At 41.8% G+C, this 18,106-nt stretch overlaps 2 protein-coding genes across 3 annotated transcripts; one reads left to right on the forward strand and one right to left on the reverse strand.

Moving 5' to 3' along the window:
- Positions 1-29: 29 nt before the first annotated feature.
- rangrf (RAN guanine nucleotide release factor) lies at positions 30-2,097 on the reverse strand. Its single transcript, XM_056277755.1, has 2 exons — positions 2,068-2,097; positions 30-1,952 (listed from the first exon to the last, which is right to left on the reverse strand). Exon 2 carries the CDS (start codon positions 1,884-1,886, stop codon positions 1,293-1,295), a length of 594 nt encoding a protein of 197 aa, XP_056133730.1. The 5' UTR covers positions 1,887-1,952; positions 2,068-2,097; the 3' UTR covers positions 30-1,292.
- A 1,761-nt stretch (positions 2,098-3,858) lies between these two features.
- Positions 3,859-15,232, forward strand: vamp4 (vesicle-associated membrane protein 4). Of its 2 annotated transcripts, XM_056277597.1 has the most exons (9): positions 3,859-4,110; positions 4,926-5,065; positions 6,236-6,337; positions 9,870-9,916; positions 10,187-10,237; positions 11,464-11,564; positions 13,248-13,327; positions 13,509-13,560; positions 13,687-15,232. In XM_056277597.1, exons 2-9 carry the CDS (start codon positions 5,063-5,065, stop codon positions 13,710-13,712), a joined length of 462 nt encoding a protein of 153 aa, XP_056133572.1. In that variant the 5' UTR covers positions 3,859-4,110; positions 4,926-5,062; the 3' UTR covers positions 13,713-15,232. The 2 variants fall into 2 exon arrangements, with proteins under 2 accessions (XP_056133572.1, XP_056133573.1); XM_056277598.1 differs by lacking the exon at positions 4,926-5,065.
- The last annotated feature ends 2,874 nt before the right edge of the window (positions 15,233-18,106 follow it).

The raw sequence follows: 18,106 nt of genomic DNA on the forward strand, positions 1-18,106 counted from the left end.
GTTTGCATTGATATTTATTGTTCATTTTTACAAATCTATACATTTGTAGAGTTCACAAAGGTATGCAACTGTTTGTGTAGCAGCTGAAGTGTTTAGTAATGGATTTTACAAAACTACACATTTGAATGGATATTTATTGTTCATTTTTAGACCTCTAGTTTGCATTGATATTTATTGTTCATTTTTACAAACCTGTACGAATGTAGAGTCCACAAAGGTATGCATTTTTATTCATGCACTTTTACAATTGTGTAGCTAAACTGAAGTGAGAACTGCAGTGGATGCTTGCATGCATGCTTTGCAGCCAGTATCATTTATTATGCGTTTATCACTTTGTGTTTTCTAAGATACTGGCTAAATGGGAAACTGAGTACTGTGAATGACATGAGTACATGGGTCATATATGGCTTCCCAAGACGCTTTTTTTTTTTACTTGTAGTTTGCCATGTTTTTTTTTTCAGGCTGGCTCAAGGCATCATGCCACATTTTCTTTTCATTGATTGACAATTCATCTCCTACTATAACATCAAAAACAGCCCTGAAAGCTGTCGACCATTTTGAAGTTTACAGATTTGTGCAAGTAATCTCAGTTTGTCTTCCATTTCTACAAATCAGTGCAATTACTCATTATATTTACTAATATTTATTAAGTGACTAACTGCTATTTTCACATGTATTGCCCAAAAATTAGTGTTTTTAATTGATCTGTAGGTGACCTCAATACATATGATCTCAACAATCTGTCACCTCAGCACCCAGTTTATTTGCATGAATTCACTCTCAGTTCTGCTATCAGTCATTTTATTATACATCATGACACTGGACATGAATTAATGAAATGGTAAACAAATTAAATATTTGTATATTTTACTTACATTAGATTACATATTTTTACCACAAATGTTTCTTTATGTTGTGTTTGTGTTCTTCTTTTCAGGTAATGTTTCAACAATATCTACAAATAGTATCTCATAACTGCATTGTAGTGACCACAATGAGATCCACAATGGTTTGGGAGCTCTAAGGAAAGGCAATGGTGTTATTTAGTCATTTCACAGCTATCAAAAACCATATAAAACAAGAAAAAATTACTTCTTTGAAAATATTTTTGTTTAGGTTTTCATTTGGGATGTAGATCAGCCAAGGGGGCACAATATTCTAGAATTCTGTGGCAGTTGGATGAATGAAGAAGGATCAGATTGTTGTAAAACATTAGAGAGCACAAAACGATGTAATTTGGATTTGTGAATGTCCACTGCCTACCCAGCCACTGACCTCACCGCATGTCACTGCTAACCAAAAAGTCCAGGGTCATGCAATTTGAGAGACCGCAACAAGCGATGGAAATCCTGCACTGTCCATGGTTCTGTAGGATATGACCCAATTCCAGCGGCGCTGCTGCTCGCAGGGCTGATGCTGAGCGGGTCATTGAAAGTTATTAGGATATCTGTAGTGAACTGAGGTAACCGGAACAAACCAAGGTGCAGAGTGACTTGGTTCTTGGCTTCTTCGTTGAATTTAGAGACACACTGTGTTCCAGTCAACAACCAGGCAGTGCTGCACACTGACATGGCCAGCTCTGATTTTGGCAGTTGTTCAATACCGGCCACTTCAAAGGTCCCTGGATCCAATGCTTTGTTACTCCCAGCGATGTCCTCAAAGTGATACTTGGCAGCATGCTGGTCATCCACCTGACTCTGGAAATCCAGCAGCTCTACTATAAGGCTCTGGTCCGTGTGACAATGAACAAACACCTCCTGGTTGTCTGGGATCTCCCTCAGCTCACTTACATCTTTTGCACTGTGTGGAATGACAGCTGACAGGGCTCCGCCAAACAAAGGGTGTCGGTCACCATCGTCACCTGCGTTACTTTTAACTGTCTGCATCTTGCAGTTGAACCACGGAAGTGAACTGGCGAAGAAGCGGGGCGACGCAGACTCGTTACTGGCTACCTGAAGTTAAAGACACAAAATATAATTAACGAAAAAACACCTTAACCGTCCACAAGCAATATTGTTTCTGTGTAAACAAGTAATCTGTGTTTAATTTTGACAGCGTGGGTGTCACCTTGTCTCAACCAGCCTTCCGTTCAAAGTTTGTCTTCATCTGGTACAATTTCACGTAGTCTATAGGCATCGTAGACGTGTTGCTGCCACCTATTGGTGGAAATCAGAAATGGAAAAATAGAATAAAAATAGAAACAATAACAGAAAAAAAGAATAGAAATAGAAATAGGAAGCCTACTTTCTCTTAAAAGTAAACCAAGAATAAACTTTATTCGCCATCTACATTTTGCATTATGATTTGTTTTTGGTGAGTCGATCTTTCTACACAACATACAGCATAGCAGTTGACACGGTAAATGACACTCACTGTCTATTGACGAAGAGGTTATGAAGGCAGTCTTAAAAAAAAGGTAAAAGGCAATATAAAAAACAGCCAGAAAAAAAATAAACGTAATTTTGAGAGATATAAGGCATACCGTGTACAGGTGAATAAATTGGCATCCATCATATATATGCATATGGCCATCCATCCATCCATTATCCAGCCGCTTATTCGGCTCTAAAGGTCGCGGGGGATGCTGGAGCCTATTCCAGCAGTCATTGGGCGGCAGGCGGGGAGACACCCTGGACAGGCCGCCAGGCCATCACAGGGTTATATGCATACATAACATTAATATATCTATGACTGTGCAAGGGGCGCGCAGTAAAGTGTCTGGTGCATAATGCAGTGCAATGGCATTACAAACAGTGGAAAAGTAGAACAGTGGATGGAGCAGGGGAACTGGGCATTGCACAATGATGGAAGAGGTAGTGTGTGTGTGTGTGTGTGTGTGTGTGTGTGTGTGTGTGTGTGTGTGTGTGTGTGTGTGTGTGTGTGTGTGTGTGTGTGTGTGTGTGTGTGTGTGAAAAATTTCATACAGAAGTATGAAAATGTACAGTGCGAGGATAACAGCACCAGTATTACGACTACTTATATAATAACTTACCTCCATAATATTCATCTTATACTCGAAACTTTGTAAGCCTTTATTCTTACTGCAAGATTGACTTCGCTTCATGTTTTCAAACAAATTATACTGTGCCATACTGTAAGCTTATGAAATTTATAAATATCAATGAGGTAAAAAGGGATCATTTAAATGTACTCTTAATGACACCCTCAAGTTCGTACAACTGTGTTAGTATTATTAAACAGTGTTTATTGTATTCTTAAGGATAAGTCATTTCAAATGAAGCACTGCATGATTATGATCAACCGAAAACTGATTCACTTTAAAGTAATTACGATCTTCTAAAAATTGTTTAAAGGAACAAATATCACAAAAACGGACAGGGCAAACCTTATTTATAAAATACATTTATATTGATATCGTTCCTTAAGTAATGTCCAGGGGGGGAAAGAGTTCAGACACTGTAATAATTGCCGAAAAAAAAACTTTAAAACAAATTTTCGCAATATTAAGTCGTTCTTGGGCTACAGTTTCAAAACAAAAATTCTTCCTCTCTGTTATGGAGGAGAAATTGCATCACTGGGGCATTAAGATTAAGATGTTTTATTGAAAGATTGCCTACTCCTGCCATAGACATCAGTCATTTAGTGGCTAAAAGTATCCCATTATTCCGTTTTATTTATTTGGTACAAGGGGGGTGGATTGGAATCATTAAATGCATTGATATAAAAACATATTTCTTCGTAAACTGGAAGTGTTAATGGAACCAAAACCGGAAATAAAACACAAAGTGAAACATTACATTTACATGACTGAAGGTAAAAGGCTAATAAGGCATCTGAAAGGTCGCCATACACCAGTCACACATCTGGCAATGCAGCGGTTTCCTCATCGCTGTTTATGTTCGTCTCCCAGTCAGCTGATTCAGAGGAAGCAGCTAGCTAGGGTTAGCTGCTAGTTCGCAACCATACTACAGGTGCCAGCACGCCGTACAAGCAGCATCTGAAATGCATTGACAGTACAAGCTTACCTTCCTTTCGAAACCCCAAAAAAGAAAGAAAAAAAATCTGGATGTATAACTGAGTTTCTAAGAGTAACCGGTGCTCGTTCGTTTTCGCCAGCATCGAGGAGGAGCGGATCTTGACAAACAGAAGGTAGCTAAAGCTAGCAATATTAGCATTGCCGAGTTTGAATAGCTAGCCAGATTCTTGAAATGAATCAGCAGCTCTATTTCTCAACTAGCTTGCAACTAATGTTTGCATCGCTAATTTTTGTAATTCAATCAGTCTGGTCATGTTAGGGGTGTGTTCAGTTAAACTTCCTGAAAATTAATGGGAAATTGATCTGGAAATTGTCATTTGCTGAAATCCTTTGATACCGAGCTCTGAACAAGATCAGCTGGTAAGATTTGCCCTTGATTTGTATACCTCAATAAGATGCATACTGTTCATAGCATTTTAGCATTGACAATTACACTTTAAGTAATGTGTGACTGAAATTTGTTTTGGCTATATGCGTGTATTTGCTAACAAAAGCATTAAACAAAATACCATTATTTGATTCTGCTGCATTTTCCCGTTTTCCTCTTCCCTTTGAAGCTGACCAACTAAATGTAGGCGTAGTGATCTATTCTTTCTCTGCATACTTAAAGTTACATCCAGTCATTAACTGTGTGTAGCTAATTAATGATTCACCACCCCCTTTCAAGTTGTTGTTTTGCTGCATATGGCTCTAAACTGACTTTGCAAGGTTTGCAAATGTCTTTGTTGTTAAACTTCACTCAGGTATTGATTGAGGCATTGGTTTGAATTCTGGTAATGTTGCTTTGGTATGGATTGCACCTTAAAGCATCACACTTGAAATAGGCTGCTTATTTCAAAATAAACCTCTGCAACTCTAGAATGCAAGACTTGGGTTCTCTTCTTCCCTCTGCTTCTATCTCTCTCTTCACTCTGTTGCTGCTTCATAGATCGCCTTGTCCTTCGCTTCTCTTCTCTGTTTCCCGGAAAGTTCCTCTCCATCTCTGGCCACTGGAAGGCCATTTTCCAACCGTGGTGCCAGAAAAGGACGCTGAGAAAGCCACAGTTTCAGGCTGAACTGGATTCAATGGTATTAGAATCTCATATGTTGTACTGGTGGAAAAGATGGAAAAAAGATGAAAGATGGTATCTTTGAGTGTGACTACATTATTACCTCTACCATCAAAATTCTCCAGTTTTTGCCTCAACTTTTGGCATTAACGCATGTTATTTTCAGTCTACCAGTTCCAGATGCCGCCTTTAGGATATATTGTGATTAGTTTTGTTGCAATGTCAGATGTGCTGGTTTGCAATATACACAAACAGACAAAAGAACAGAGAGAGTGTGCAGTTAGAAGAAAAGTATGTTTTCCACCTTTGAGACTGGAGAAGTTTTGGCCCAAAGACACAAAGCTATGATGATATTTCCGTTCATGACTAGTCAGACTCAACATCTTTACAACAGAACTTTTTGGAATTAGGGTAGGTCACTATTTCTTGTCTGTCTGCCATTGGCAAGGCTTAGTATTAAAATGCCTGCTTTTTTCCCACAAAACTTTGGCTTGAACTGCTGCAGCAAAGCAAGGCTTGAATGAGAAAAGCTTCCATTTTCAAAACTGTTCTAGACAAGAGGGCAGATAAATCTTGTAAAACTAGGCCAGTGGTGCCCAATTCTGGTCCTGGAGAGCTACCCTCCTGCCAGTTTTCACTCCAACCCTGATTTAGCATATCTGATTCAATTAATCAAGGTCTTAGTCAGTAGATAATTAGTAGAATTTGGTGTGTTAAATTAGGGTTGGAGTGAAAAACGGCAGGATGGTAGCTCTCCAGGAGTAGGATTGGGCACCACTGAATAGGCTATTAAAACAGGGAGGGTGGTCAGCTCTGTAATGAATAACAAAGCCGGTTGGCTGAACAGGAAATATTAGTGGCTGGAGGCCCTCGTCAAATGGCTTAACTGGCCTAATTTGGCCAGCAATTACTGAGTGAGGGAATTAGATTGAGGATATGGATGAAGTGTTTCCAGTGTTCTTACACTTTGCCGTATGTGCTCTGGTTGTAGGTAAGACCCAACTGTGGCTCTGCCAAGACTAAGTCACACACTCACACCTATTGACATCAGAGGATTCCCTTGTTCAGCAAGCTGTCTCGTGAAACACCTTCACAACAATGGAACCATTCTGACTTGCAACAGGTGTTTCGAAGCCTGTGCTTATTAATAAACTCACAAAACTTAATGGATGTACTTCCTGTCCTGCAGAGGGAGCCAGAGCGGGAGGAGCAGCCTGACACCAGCATGCCCCCCAAGTTTAAACGACATCTCAATGATGACGAGGTCACAGGATCCATTCGCAGCGAGAGGGTGAGACATGGGTGTAGGGGTTGGTGGTGCTGAGTGGGTGTAGGTCTAACACCACAGGCAGTCAGTAAGCACCCGCGGTGGGAATTGCAGAGAGGAAATTAATGAATGTTTGTAGGGGTTGAATGTGAAGAGTCGGTAAAACATTTTAGGAATGGACAGAGTAAGTGGGCTGTAGTCCATGTCTGTTCTGGTACCATGGAAGATGTAGCAGAGTTGTTGTTTCTTTTCTTCTTTTTTTTTAGCTAATCAAGGTAAGGGCTCTACTATTGATAACGTTGTTCCCCATATGATCATAATCATGTTCACAACAGTAAATATTGTCACTGTAGCATAACTGCAGCCTTTCTATAGATATAAAGTGAAAGTATCAAGTCAAGGGAAATGAGAGTGGTAACAAGACAGAATGGACAATTGAAGGAAGATAAAGATTAGAGGAATAGCAGCAGAGTAACGAGTACAATCAGTCCAGAAAAGCCAAAGTTCTGGTCTTTATCAAGCTCCAATCTTTACTGTCCTCCCTCTGCTTTGTTCCTGTCATCCCTTCTGTGTCTAGCTGGGATCAAAGTGAAGCACATCAAGCCTCATGCATCACAAACCCGACCCCCCACCACACTCCCCCTCAGCCCTGATAATAGCATCTAGTCCCCCCCATCTCTACTGTCCTATAATGTACATAGAAAGAGTTTCCATGGAGGAAGATTGTTCGTTCTTTATGATTCTAAAGCAGTCGTTCCTTTTTTTTCCTTTTTTTTTAAGAAATGACAACATGTTTGTAATAAAACATCTTTGTCTTGGCATAGCACAAGCCAGTTTCCTTCCACACATATTGGACAGATGTGTCGAGACAACTGGGGTTTTTTTCCCCACTGATTTGCACATCTCATTTGTTTCAGTTGCCATGGTTGTAAGGTCAAAGTTTCAGTCACAATGACAGCGTCTGCCCATCCTTGTCAAAGTCCTTGAGCAAGACACCAAGCCCCATTTCATCACTAGTTGTCTGCTCGCAAAGCACGCCCTGTCAGGAGGTTTCTATGTGTCTGCCAGCACCAGAAGGGTTCTTGAGGCATAAGTACTCGGGGTGGGTCAAGTCACAAATCTCACGTTTCGATATGTCTCACGATTCAGGGCTCATGATTTCGATTCAATATGATACAGTGGATGCCTTGGTAAGCAAGAGACAAAACACCATTGCGGTTCTCTATTTTTGATTTATTTTAAGAATTAGGCCCAACATTTTGGCATTATCAAGGTGTGTATTCAAACGTAACGCAAGTGGAAAAAGTTCTAACAAAATTTTGTGCCATCTTTTCTTGTTGTGTAAAGTTTAATAACTGTGGAAAAAAAAAGATACAGACCTGCCGCTCTCTGAATGCCCCTAAAATTGCACATATTTGCATTAAAATTAGCTTTAGATCAATTGCACAAAAAAAGTTATGATAAACTCTACTTCAAACAACCATGAGCGGTCAAAATGACCATGCATAATTTGCGCATGTGTTGTTCGCGTCATTTCCTTCACAACGTTCAGTTCTTTTTTTACATTTAATGTTTTATAGGCCTTGTTATGTTTGTTAGATTAGCAATATGTTATTTTCTGTTTTGTTTTTCAGGTATTATTTCCAGTATGTCTGGGTACAGCCACTGTTTCAGACACACCATGACTACCACTGAGCCATTGCAGTATTTACAGGCGTTGGACAGTGGCGATTTTAAATTGTTTGAAAAATAGTATTGTAATGATCACGGATGTGTAGTCTCACTAGCCCGTTGGCTAACGGGTCACACCCTTTAGTTGACTGGTTAACACAGTTGCCCGTGGTGCAGGCAACCTGGGTTCGCGTCCCGGCTGCGGCGGATTCCTGGCTGCCTCCTGAATTCCGGGTATTATAGTTGTTAAAATGTTAATTTTGGTGTCAGTCATTTCCTAACAGACATACTAACATATGCAATGCATTAATATCTCATTTGGGTATTTACCTTGAGAGAATATAGAGTTTAAAAACTGGCGGTCATTTTGACTGCCCATGGTCATTTTAGGTAGGAGTGAATTACCCTTCTGGGATAAATAAAGTGTCTGAATCTGAAATCCCGGTCGTTTTAATAACACACGATCTCGCGAAATGGGGAACGTCTCGAACCGTGAAGACCCTATCAAACAATTCGGAATTTGATCCAGTATTGTCCCACCCCTAATAAGTACATAAAGTACATTTGTGCATAGTAATGAGCAGGGGAAATGTCTGTCTAACAAATATGAGGTGTCTCAAGAGTTTGTCTAACATATATGAGGTGTCTCAAGATTTAGGAAAATACACTTTTATTGAACATAATAAAAGTACAATTTGAAAACTATTGTTTTAATTTTAAAACAAGATGATTATTGAACAAAAAAAATCAAATAACAAAAATACTACAACAATCCAAAAGCTCTTTATTTATTTACATTATCACGTAAGAGCAAAGTTTCTCATTTATATGCTTTATTCACAGGTGTGTGAATGGACCTGGATATGAAGTGTCCGTAGCGCAAAATAATATAATGTTAGTTTCTAAAGAAATAAGACGGATCCCCCTCCTCTCCTGTCCTTGCCTCCTTCCTCCTCTCTTTTCTTCTCTCCTTTCCCCTCTGCTCTTGTAAATAAATAAATATAATAAAATTCAGCAGCGACAGTCATTTCAGCAGGGGCATAACGCTGCTGCAAGGTGCATATAGGAGACATCTTGATGCCTAGCTTTTGGGCACAGCATTTCTTTTCACATAAATCAATACTAGAGCTGACTTTGTCAGATCGCCTGCATACCGTGTTCCTAGTGTGTCTGTGGGTTCAAAGATAAGCTTTCCAGGTAACAAAAACCATGGTCCATCTAACATGATGAGAAACAGGAGCAGTCCGTCTCTTCACATTTGATAGTTTTACACAACTGCCCTGACTAACTTTCAGCAAATGGGATTTTACACAAGGCATTCTCTGACCCTGCTGAAGCTGTAAAGGTAAGAGATCTGGTTGTGATTACAAGGATATTTTTATAAGACAGTCTTTCCATAGACCTCAAAAGCTTTCTGCTCTTCTCCCACCCTCACTATTGAATAAAGGGAAACATTATGTGCCACCCAAGCGAACTGATTGTCGTCAGATCTGTTGAGGCCTCGTCGAGAAAACCAGGGTAGCTTTTTTAATGAGCCTTTGTAAACAGCAGAGATAATGATGCATAAGTATTAGTGAAGCCTTACATCAATGGTGCAACCAGCTGTATTTGTCCTCTGAAGACAAGGAGAGTAACTTAGCCTCTATTGATCAGTCGAGTCTGGCCTCTGGTGGGAATCAAGTGAATTCAGTCAGATCTTCATATTGGCAGCAGCAGTCATTAGTACCAGGAATGCAGTCCGTCCTTTGTGAATGATCTGTACCAGTTCTTCTCACTAGTCCCAGCCGTCCTAGAGCCGTGAATGGGGCACTCTGCTGATAGAAAGACAGGAGTCTGTGAGGGTTCAGAGGTTATTGCTTCCTCACCTGTTGACTTTCTTTTACAGAGGAACCTGCTGGAGGAGGACTCTGATGAGGAGGAAGACTTCTTCCTGTGAGTTTGTGTGTAGATGTTTTGTGTTGGGCATCTGTATCATAAAATTAAAACTCAAATTAAAAAATATGCACTCAAGCTACATTTAAGGCAAAGGTGTTTGTCACAGTGATAGATATTTACATTAATAGTAGAAATTATGATTGTAAAACCATAAAAAATACAAACATTAAAAAAAAAGCCAAATCCTCAGATAAGCAATTGTAAAATATTCAGATAATTTTGATATTTAATGACAGACTTTGACTTCACTAATGCTTTTTCATCCAGGAGAGGGCCAACTGGTCCCAGGTTCGGACCTCAGAATGACAAAATCAAACAGTAAGTACCAACACACTTACCACACACAACGTGCATGTTTTTGTTTTTTTACTTTATTGGGATTTGCAAAAAAATACACCTGTGTCATCAGAGCATTCAAAAATAGTAAAACGTACACTTTCCCTTTACAAAGACACACCACAAAAAAGTGACAATTGACCCGTTGCTTAACACCACAACAACCTACAGAAACCAAGAAAACAAACAAACCACACAACCATAAACAAACAACAAAAAGGGGAAAAAAACAGTGTATGTTTTATGTAACTATGACTAGTAATGTTTACTACAAGTGCCAAGTTGCAAGCCCATTGCATAACGGCACCAACGATGTGCAGGTCATTGTGTAACCCTTCTAGTTATTCCCAGTCCCTCTGGAGTCTGTTTCCACATTAACCTTAAGTCAGAGACAGCCAGAGCACAGAGAGAGTCATTGTTAAAACAGTCAGGCACTGGGCTTAGGTGCTTTACTCACCATTCCTTCTTTATAGTTTGACATTTTTATTAACAACAATCTTCATGGTTTTTTGGAAAGTGGCATCACAGGTTTCAGCCTCATCACCTCTAACCCCATGTCCTTTACGGTCTTTATTTTTCCTTAAGTTTGTGTGTGGGTTTTGATGAATTTGTCTGCTCATCCTTACAGACAATATGAATTTATAATACTAGATAACAGAGGGTTCATTTGATTTACCAGGTGTTTGGAAAGTACTTTTTACAAATTTTTTTTGTAGCCAAAATAAGAAATTACCGAGTGATGCCATTACCCATTCCTCTCAGTGATTTGGCAGTGTTGTTATTCTCACTGGATCTCTTGACTTATTTAAAGGCAGAAAGAATGGAGCTCTCATATCAAAAGAAAAAGGGAGAGATTGGAGTATTTTGAACAGGTCATACCAAACCCAGGTCGGTCCAAATGGGAGGTGTGGTACAGATGAATATAAGGATTCGAGCGGGTTTCTGTTGATCCAGAGCATGTGCAGGCAGGTCACACTGAGGCTAAACACCATCTGTTGAGCTTTGTCTTTTGTTGCTTGCCAACACAGTGACCGCTGGACTGGAAAGTACCACAGTTGGATAGGAGAATATTATTGAACTATTATAGTTGTGTTGTTCTGTGTTCATACACAAAACAGTCTTTACCAAACACTACCTTTTGTGTCTATGTTTCACAGGCTTTATTTTTCCTGATAATTTCCCTCTTACACCCCAACTGTTATCCTTAGGGTGCAGTCACAGGTTGATGAAGTGATTGATGTGATGCAGGAGAACATCTCCAAGGTGATAGAGAGAGGCGAGCGCCTTGACGACCTGCAAGACAAGTCAGGTGAGGCACACAAAGACAGGATATGTGCACACTCATTCACGCACACACAAACACACACACAAACACATGTACATCTACAACATTTTACCATCAGGACGTAGAGGATGTAGCAAGGGGTGCTTGCGAATGTACTTCAAAGGTGTTATTGGTGTGTTCAGGTTTAGTATTTTACCAGGTGTGTGGTGAAACACTAAACGTGGATAGGTCCCAGACAGAGTCCTCACACGCTCTGGCTCACACAGGCATTTGCTGTAAGTTAACGGGTGTGTGAAAGGTGTTGAGGTCCCCCACACACGTGCAAGTCACACACACGCACACAAGTGTTTTAGCATGACATGCACAGTTCAGTTCCCCCTCTCCGCTCCCCTCCTGCACTGATGAGCAGATGAAACAGATGACGATGTCATTCTTTCTTGTCCATTAGGCCTCATCATGAAATCCACAGATGTTGTGTATCTGCTTCTCTCGGTTATGTCTGCCAGCCAACTGAGACAATGGGCCTGATTCATCTATCATTTGTATATACAAATTTGTTCTTACATGCCCATGGAATTTTTTTTAGCTCTCAAGATTGTCTGACAGTTAGAAGGAAAGCCAGGTGATTATTTGTAATTCCTTCCCCCTAACATTTATTGCCTACCTCTTGCAATGAGCAGTCACCCTGGCTTTCAGAGGCATCAGTATTAGCCGATTTGTGTCTAAATTCAGGGGTTACCCAGGTTCTAAACTGGTCTCTGAGACAAACTTCAGGGCTAAAAATGTCCATGGGTGTGTAAGAACAAATTCTTATGTACGTACGAACAATTGATGAATGAGGCCCATTGACCCACATCTGGAACATGTTTGTGTGTGCGTGTGTGTTTATATGCATGTATACTTCTTTGAGAGTTTTTATATGCAAATTTGTTGGTTTTGGTGCACTTTTTGCATAATTGAATATGCACTGCCGTACAGAGCATGCTCCCCCAAATACATGCATTTCTGTGTTTGCATACAATTTTCTCTGAATGATCAGTGCGGTCGGTCTGCCTTTGACCAAAACGCAAGTAACCAGTGTGACATTCCTCAGGTTTAACAAGCGTCCTCTCAGAATCTTTATCTGTACACGTCTCTCTGAAGTGGCAACAGGTTGTTAATACGCACATGGACAAGAGAACAACAGACACATGACAGACAAGGCTGGAACAGGGGCTTGGACAAGCCCAACGCCGCATGCTAGAGAGCTGTAGCTTTCCTGTTAACACACACATACACATCAACAACTGTATGCAAAAAACAGAAGCAGGACAGGGAGATGGAAATAGACTTGGGGATTGTGAGAACTGGAAAGAGATACACGTGAAGAGAGGGAGAAAGAGAGGAAGTTGGAGTTTGTGTGTTTTTGGCTCTTTTGGGTATTAATTTGGCAACTTACAGATGTACATATGCCAAGAAAGTTTTTTTTTTATATATAACAATTAACATTATCTTAGCAGGGGGTGCAGAAGCCCCACATAACTACAGTGATAATAACATGTTTCACATGCTGAAACAAAGCCTGGCCATTTCCTTTACAAACAGCCACCACGTTGCACATATGTGATTAACTAATTATTTCTCTTCCACCCCCCACCCCACTCACCACCAACGCACACACGCACGCACGCACTCGCTTTTCTCCCGTCTGGTCACGTGATGTTCCAGAGAGCCTATCAGACAACGCATCTGCCTTCAGTAGCCGTGCCAAGCAGCTGCACAGGAGGATGTGGTGGAGAGACATGAAGGTAGTGTGTGTGTGTGTGTGTGTGTGTGTGTGTGTGTGTGTGTGTGTGTGTGTGTGTGTGTGTGTGTGTGTATCTGCGCGCTTTGCACATGGTTGAGTTCATGTGTTGCTCGTCACCTTTACAGCAGAAATTAAGTCTTATATGTTATGTGTTTATTGTGGTGCTTCGGCTTCCTCTACAGATGAAGATCATTATTGCCCTGGTAGTGATTGCCCTCATGCTGATTATCATCAGTGAGTATTTAGATAAACTTCGAAGCACTGTTGTTATTTGAAATCAGAACATCTCACTGAATTCCCTTTCTTATTTAAACCCCTCCACATCTCAACCCTGTTTTTGTCTCTCTCTCTCCCTCTTAGTTCCAGTTATTATGCGGTTCCACTAGTGTCTGAAATGGAGGATGGGGGAGAATCCTCCTCTTCTTCCTCTACCATCTCTCCTGTAAACAGTCCTCCACACCAGCAAGGGGGCACCAGCCAGCCTCCCTCACCTCCCCTATGTCAGCCCATGGAACAACTCCCACCCACCCTTACTACTGATCATATTGCTCAAAATTAAACAAAATCCTGCTATGAGATCAGTAGTCCTGGTCAGTAAGATATTTGACTTGAAATAAGGTAGTGGAGAAACACAGGGCTTCAAAGATATGTTTTACTGCCATATAGGTGGTCAGGGAGGAAAAAAGCTGTCTCTCAGCCCTCTAGTCAATGTGAAGGAGAATCCCATTCCACAATGTTACATATCACATTTAGGGCAGCTCCTTTGTCCTGACTACATATCACATGTTAGAGATAGATGATGTGATGGCAGAGGCTACATGCTCTCTGCCTGTCTCTCTCAGTTTGGCTAATCTGAATCTGCTGCATAGGCCTCAAACAGAGGGGCTGTGACATTCTGCAGGTGAACCTCACGTCTACCTGCAATCCTTTTTTGCCCTCTGTCGACGCCTCCCTCCTCAAACACAGCAGAGGAGACTCTTAAAGGGAAGGGTTTAACAAATGAGAGCACATTCCCAGACAGGAACACTTTGGAGTTTCATTTGTGTGCTGCCGGTTAAAGATGGCTTTCTTTCCATTGTCTTTCTCTGATCTTAAGATATAGGTTCAGTGAGAGCAAATTTCTCAAGAACAATTGCTTTCACTTTCTTGAGTATGCTCCTGTGAGTACAGATGACGGATGGAGAAGGCATGAGAAAAGGGAGGCATCTCTTTGGTGGGGAAAAAGGCCTGCTTTATTCTTTTTGTCATCACTGTACTCAGTAAATCGCCGCTGTCTGTCCACTACTCTGCCTCCCGGTAACTTTCTTATCGTGTATACCGGGACTGTGTCAAACCAAAACATGCAGATTATGAATGTCTCCCCCCCCCTCCACTCTGTACCCTAAACAACCTCTCGCCTCCCTCCTTGTGTTCTGCTGAGGTCTAGGGCGGCTTGGTCACGGCTGTCCCACTTTCCTGCTAGTGACATTAAGTTATCTCTCACGTTCCCCCCTTGGTTCTGTTGAAGTCTGTTCTGATATTGCGATTATTCATTCTGATATGTGCTTTTTTTGTTTCCTCTTCTGACGAACTGTAAACATGATGCTTAACATGAATGTCTGCTGTTATTCTCAGCATTTTATCCTGGTGTACGTCTATGGTGTGCACGAGGAATGATGATTAAGGAGATTGAACCTGAATGTTGCACTGTGGAAAAACTAACACATACACACACACACAGAGTTCATTGTATCTGGTTTGTCTGTATAGTACTGTATCCCCCTCCTACACTGTCATTCCTCTTATTATTTTACACGTAATTTATTTGAGCTGTAAATATCGATTCTGTAATGATGTACAATACTGCAGCATTGCATTGGAAGACTGTGATATACTGCTCGGATACGCACTGAAATAAAGTGATTTTAAAGGGCATCTGGACTCAGTCCTGCTTGATGTGGTTTGGGTCGATTGGCCATGGGAGTAAGGGATCAGTAGAGAGGAGAGAGTGAGGATGGAGCGATGAACGAGAAGACAGTTGAGAGGAAGAACAGAAGGATTTGGTGGGGGTCGGAGGAAAGAAAGATGTCCGAAGAAGAAAGTAGTCGTGCCATACCTCCATTAGGTATGCCTGCATGACTGCAAGGTCCTTTTTTTGGTTGCTACTCCTTCAATTCTCAGGGCCATTAAGGTCTTGGTCTTTTCTTCTCTCGTCTCATTACTAGACAGTTTTATTGGCCTGTGGGTTTTATTGGCAGCATGTGGTCCCAGGATGGCACTAAAGCTGGGGGGACTGGAGCCGGTGCGCCCTTTATTGTTCTGACAGACTGGCGTCATCCGAGCTCTCATCCTTCAAGCACAGCAGCCACACCGACGTAGTCCAACAGCTCTGCCCGCTGCCCAGCCGTACTCCCCGTCCCCTCAGGAGATCCAGAGATCACATGGGCCTCCATGAAGCCCTCCGGGGCCCTCACTGTGCAAGATCTATGACAGATGCCCCGCCAGCTGCCACTCGTTAGTGTCGCACGAGGTTTCAGAGGATGGCTTTATTTCAGCTTTGCAGAGGAACCGATTTGCTTTATTTATAAAGCACACTTGAATAAACGGACACTGACTGAGCTGCTGTACAGTTTGAAAAGGGAATGAAAACAGACAACAGAGATAGAATTACAGGAATGAGTGCAAGACAAACTGGCAGGTCAACAGGACTCAAATGATTTGATCGTATGGTCAGTCTAGACGGGGCCGCAGCAGGTAGTCCCGGATCAGAAAACATGAGCTCCTTGCCAGGGATAGGGCATGAGATCGGCTGTGCACCGGTTTCACCAACAAACATCTACGCTTGGTTAAATTTTGATTAAAGCAATGACAAGTTGTCTCCATTTCCTAAGGTGCCTCTCCTAGCTCGCCTGTTGACAGGGAAATAAGAGGTGATACAATGTCTCGTTGTGTCCCAAGGCCAGCATGAGAAGTTGGCTTTAAATTGCATAAGCCATCTAGGCTTTTGGGAGAAAGAGCCACAGTGGGATCGTTTTCTCCCCTCTTGTCGACGTAGTGTGCATAATAAGCAGACAGATTGCCTGCAGACCATTATAATATGCATGTGCGCTCCTGCAGGTACACACACGTGTGCTTTGGCTGGAAGAGACACACCGACATTGGCAGTGGAGGATGTTTTGGTCCTCGGTTAAGGGCCCATAGTGGGCATAGCAGCTCTTATATGAGTCATACAAAAATAGAGCTTAGGAGAAAGAATGGTGCAATGTCTGCCAACCTGCATTAGCCCGTCGCACACACATCCCATCCAGTGGAGGCTGCATCTGATCAGGTCTACCAGTAGGAGGGAGAGCTGGAAACATCTTCAGCAAAACTACTCTGTCTGCGTTTGATACAGGCCCCTCCTGTTTCAGAGACATGACAACATGCTGAAAACATTAGCCAGGGCACGTGTGGACAAAGACCTGTTTAAGTCAAGTCAAGTCAATTTTATTTATCACAAATTACAAATTTGCCTCAGGGGGCTTTACAGCAACACAACATCCTGTCCTTAGACCCTCACATCGGATAAGGAATAACTCGCTAAAAGAGCCCTTTAACAGGGAGGGGAAAAAAGAGGGAGAAAGCTCAGGGAGAACAACAGAGGAGGGATCTCTCTCTCCCAAGATGGACAGACGTGCAATGGATGTTGTGTGTACAGAATAAAACACAATTTACACAATATGACATTGAAAGAGCATAACAGAATTATAATGGATTTATAAACTATATGAAGAATATGATGAGGAGGATGCCAAGCAGTGTCCAGGTGCAACCAGAACAGCCCAGGACCCTAGCTACACGCCCACCATGACCATGGAGACCTGACAGGAGGACAGACTATACATGCACACAGGGTAGACTCACTCACATCACACCATTCACATACACGGGGTAAGAGACAAGAAAAGACGTCACACAACAGAGAGAGAAGGCTATAACACTGAAACAGGATAACAAAATTATATGGATTATATTAATTATAAGATATATATAAAAAATGTTATATGTTTTAAAACACATCGCTGTCCTGTCCTGCTCTCTCTCTTACTCTCGCTCTCTTACTTTCTTCATCTTACCCCTTCTCCTCCTCTCCTCTCCCAGGAGCCCTGCACTCCCCCCCCCCCCCCCCAGGTTCATTGACATGTGGTTTCACTCACAGCTATTATTTTCATGATCCTTTGTTTCATCCATCGCTCTCGTTCCATCCCTCCGTCATTTGCTTTACCCTCCCCTTCCGGGCGGCATCTCCCTGTTTTGATGTTTCCCATGAGAGGATGTGTCCAGGCCAAAAGGTTCAGTCCCAAACAACTGGGTAAATCAAACACATTCCATATCCATTCTTCCGTCCGTCTGTCTGTCAATCACCAAGCGGGGTTTCTTTTAAAAGCCTGGTAAGCCAGGTAAAGCAAACCAGTCATTTCTTTTCAAAGATGAAGTGTGTGTGTACCTGTGTACCAGGTTTTTCTATCCCAATGGGGAACTACAAAAACCTGAAACCACCTACCTTGTGGGGACATTTTATAGGTCCCCATGAGGAAAATGGTCCGTTTTAGAGTTAGGATTTGGGTTAAGGTTAGATTTAGGATTAGGTTCAGGTTACGGTAAGGGTTAAGGTTAGGCATGTAGTTATGATAGTTATGGTTAGGGATAAGGGCTAGGGAATGAATGTAGTCAATGAGGGGTCCCCACAAGTATAGGGTGATGTGTGTGTGTGTGTGTGTGTGTGTGTGTGTGTGTGTGTGTGTGTGTGTGTGTGTGTGTG

The sequence above is a fragment of the Lampris incognitus genome, chromosome 3, assembly GCF_029633865.1.
Source record: "Lampris incognitus isolate fLamInc1 chromosome 3, fLamInc1.hap2, whole genome shotgun sequence".
NCBI lineage: Eukaryota > Metazoa > Chordata > Actinopteri > Lampriformes > Lampridae > Lampris > Lampris incognitus.

Coding starts and splice junctions, on each gene's coding strand:
- rangrf (XM_056277755.1), bottom strand. CDS start 1,886: ATGCAGACAGTTAAAAGTAACGCAGGTGACGATGGTGACCGACACCCT.
- vamp4 (XM_056277597.1), top strand. Junction 6,338..9,869: donor GATCCATTCGCAGCGAGAGG/GTGAGACATGGG, acceptor TTTCTTTTACAG/AGGAACCTGCTGGAGGAGGA. Junction 11,565..13,247: donor CGACCTGCAAGACAAGTCAG/GTGAGGCACACA, acceptor GTGATGTTCCAG/AGAGCCTATCAGACAACGCA.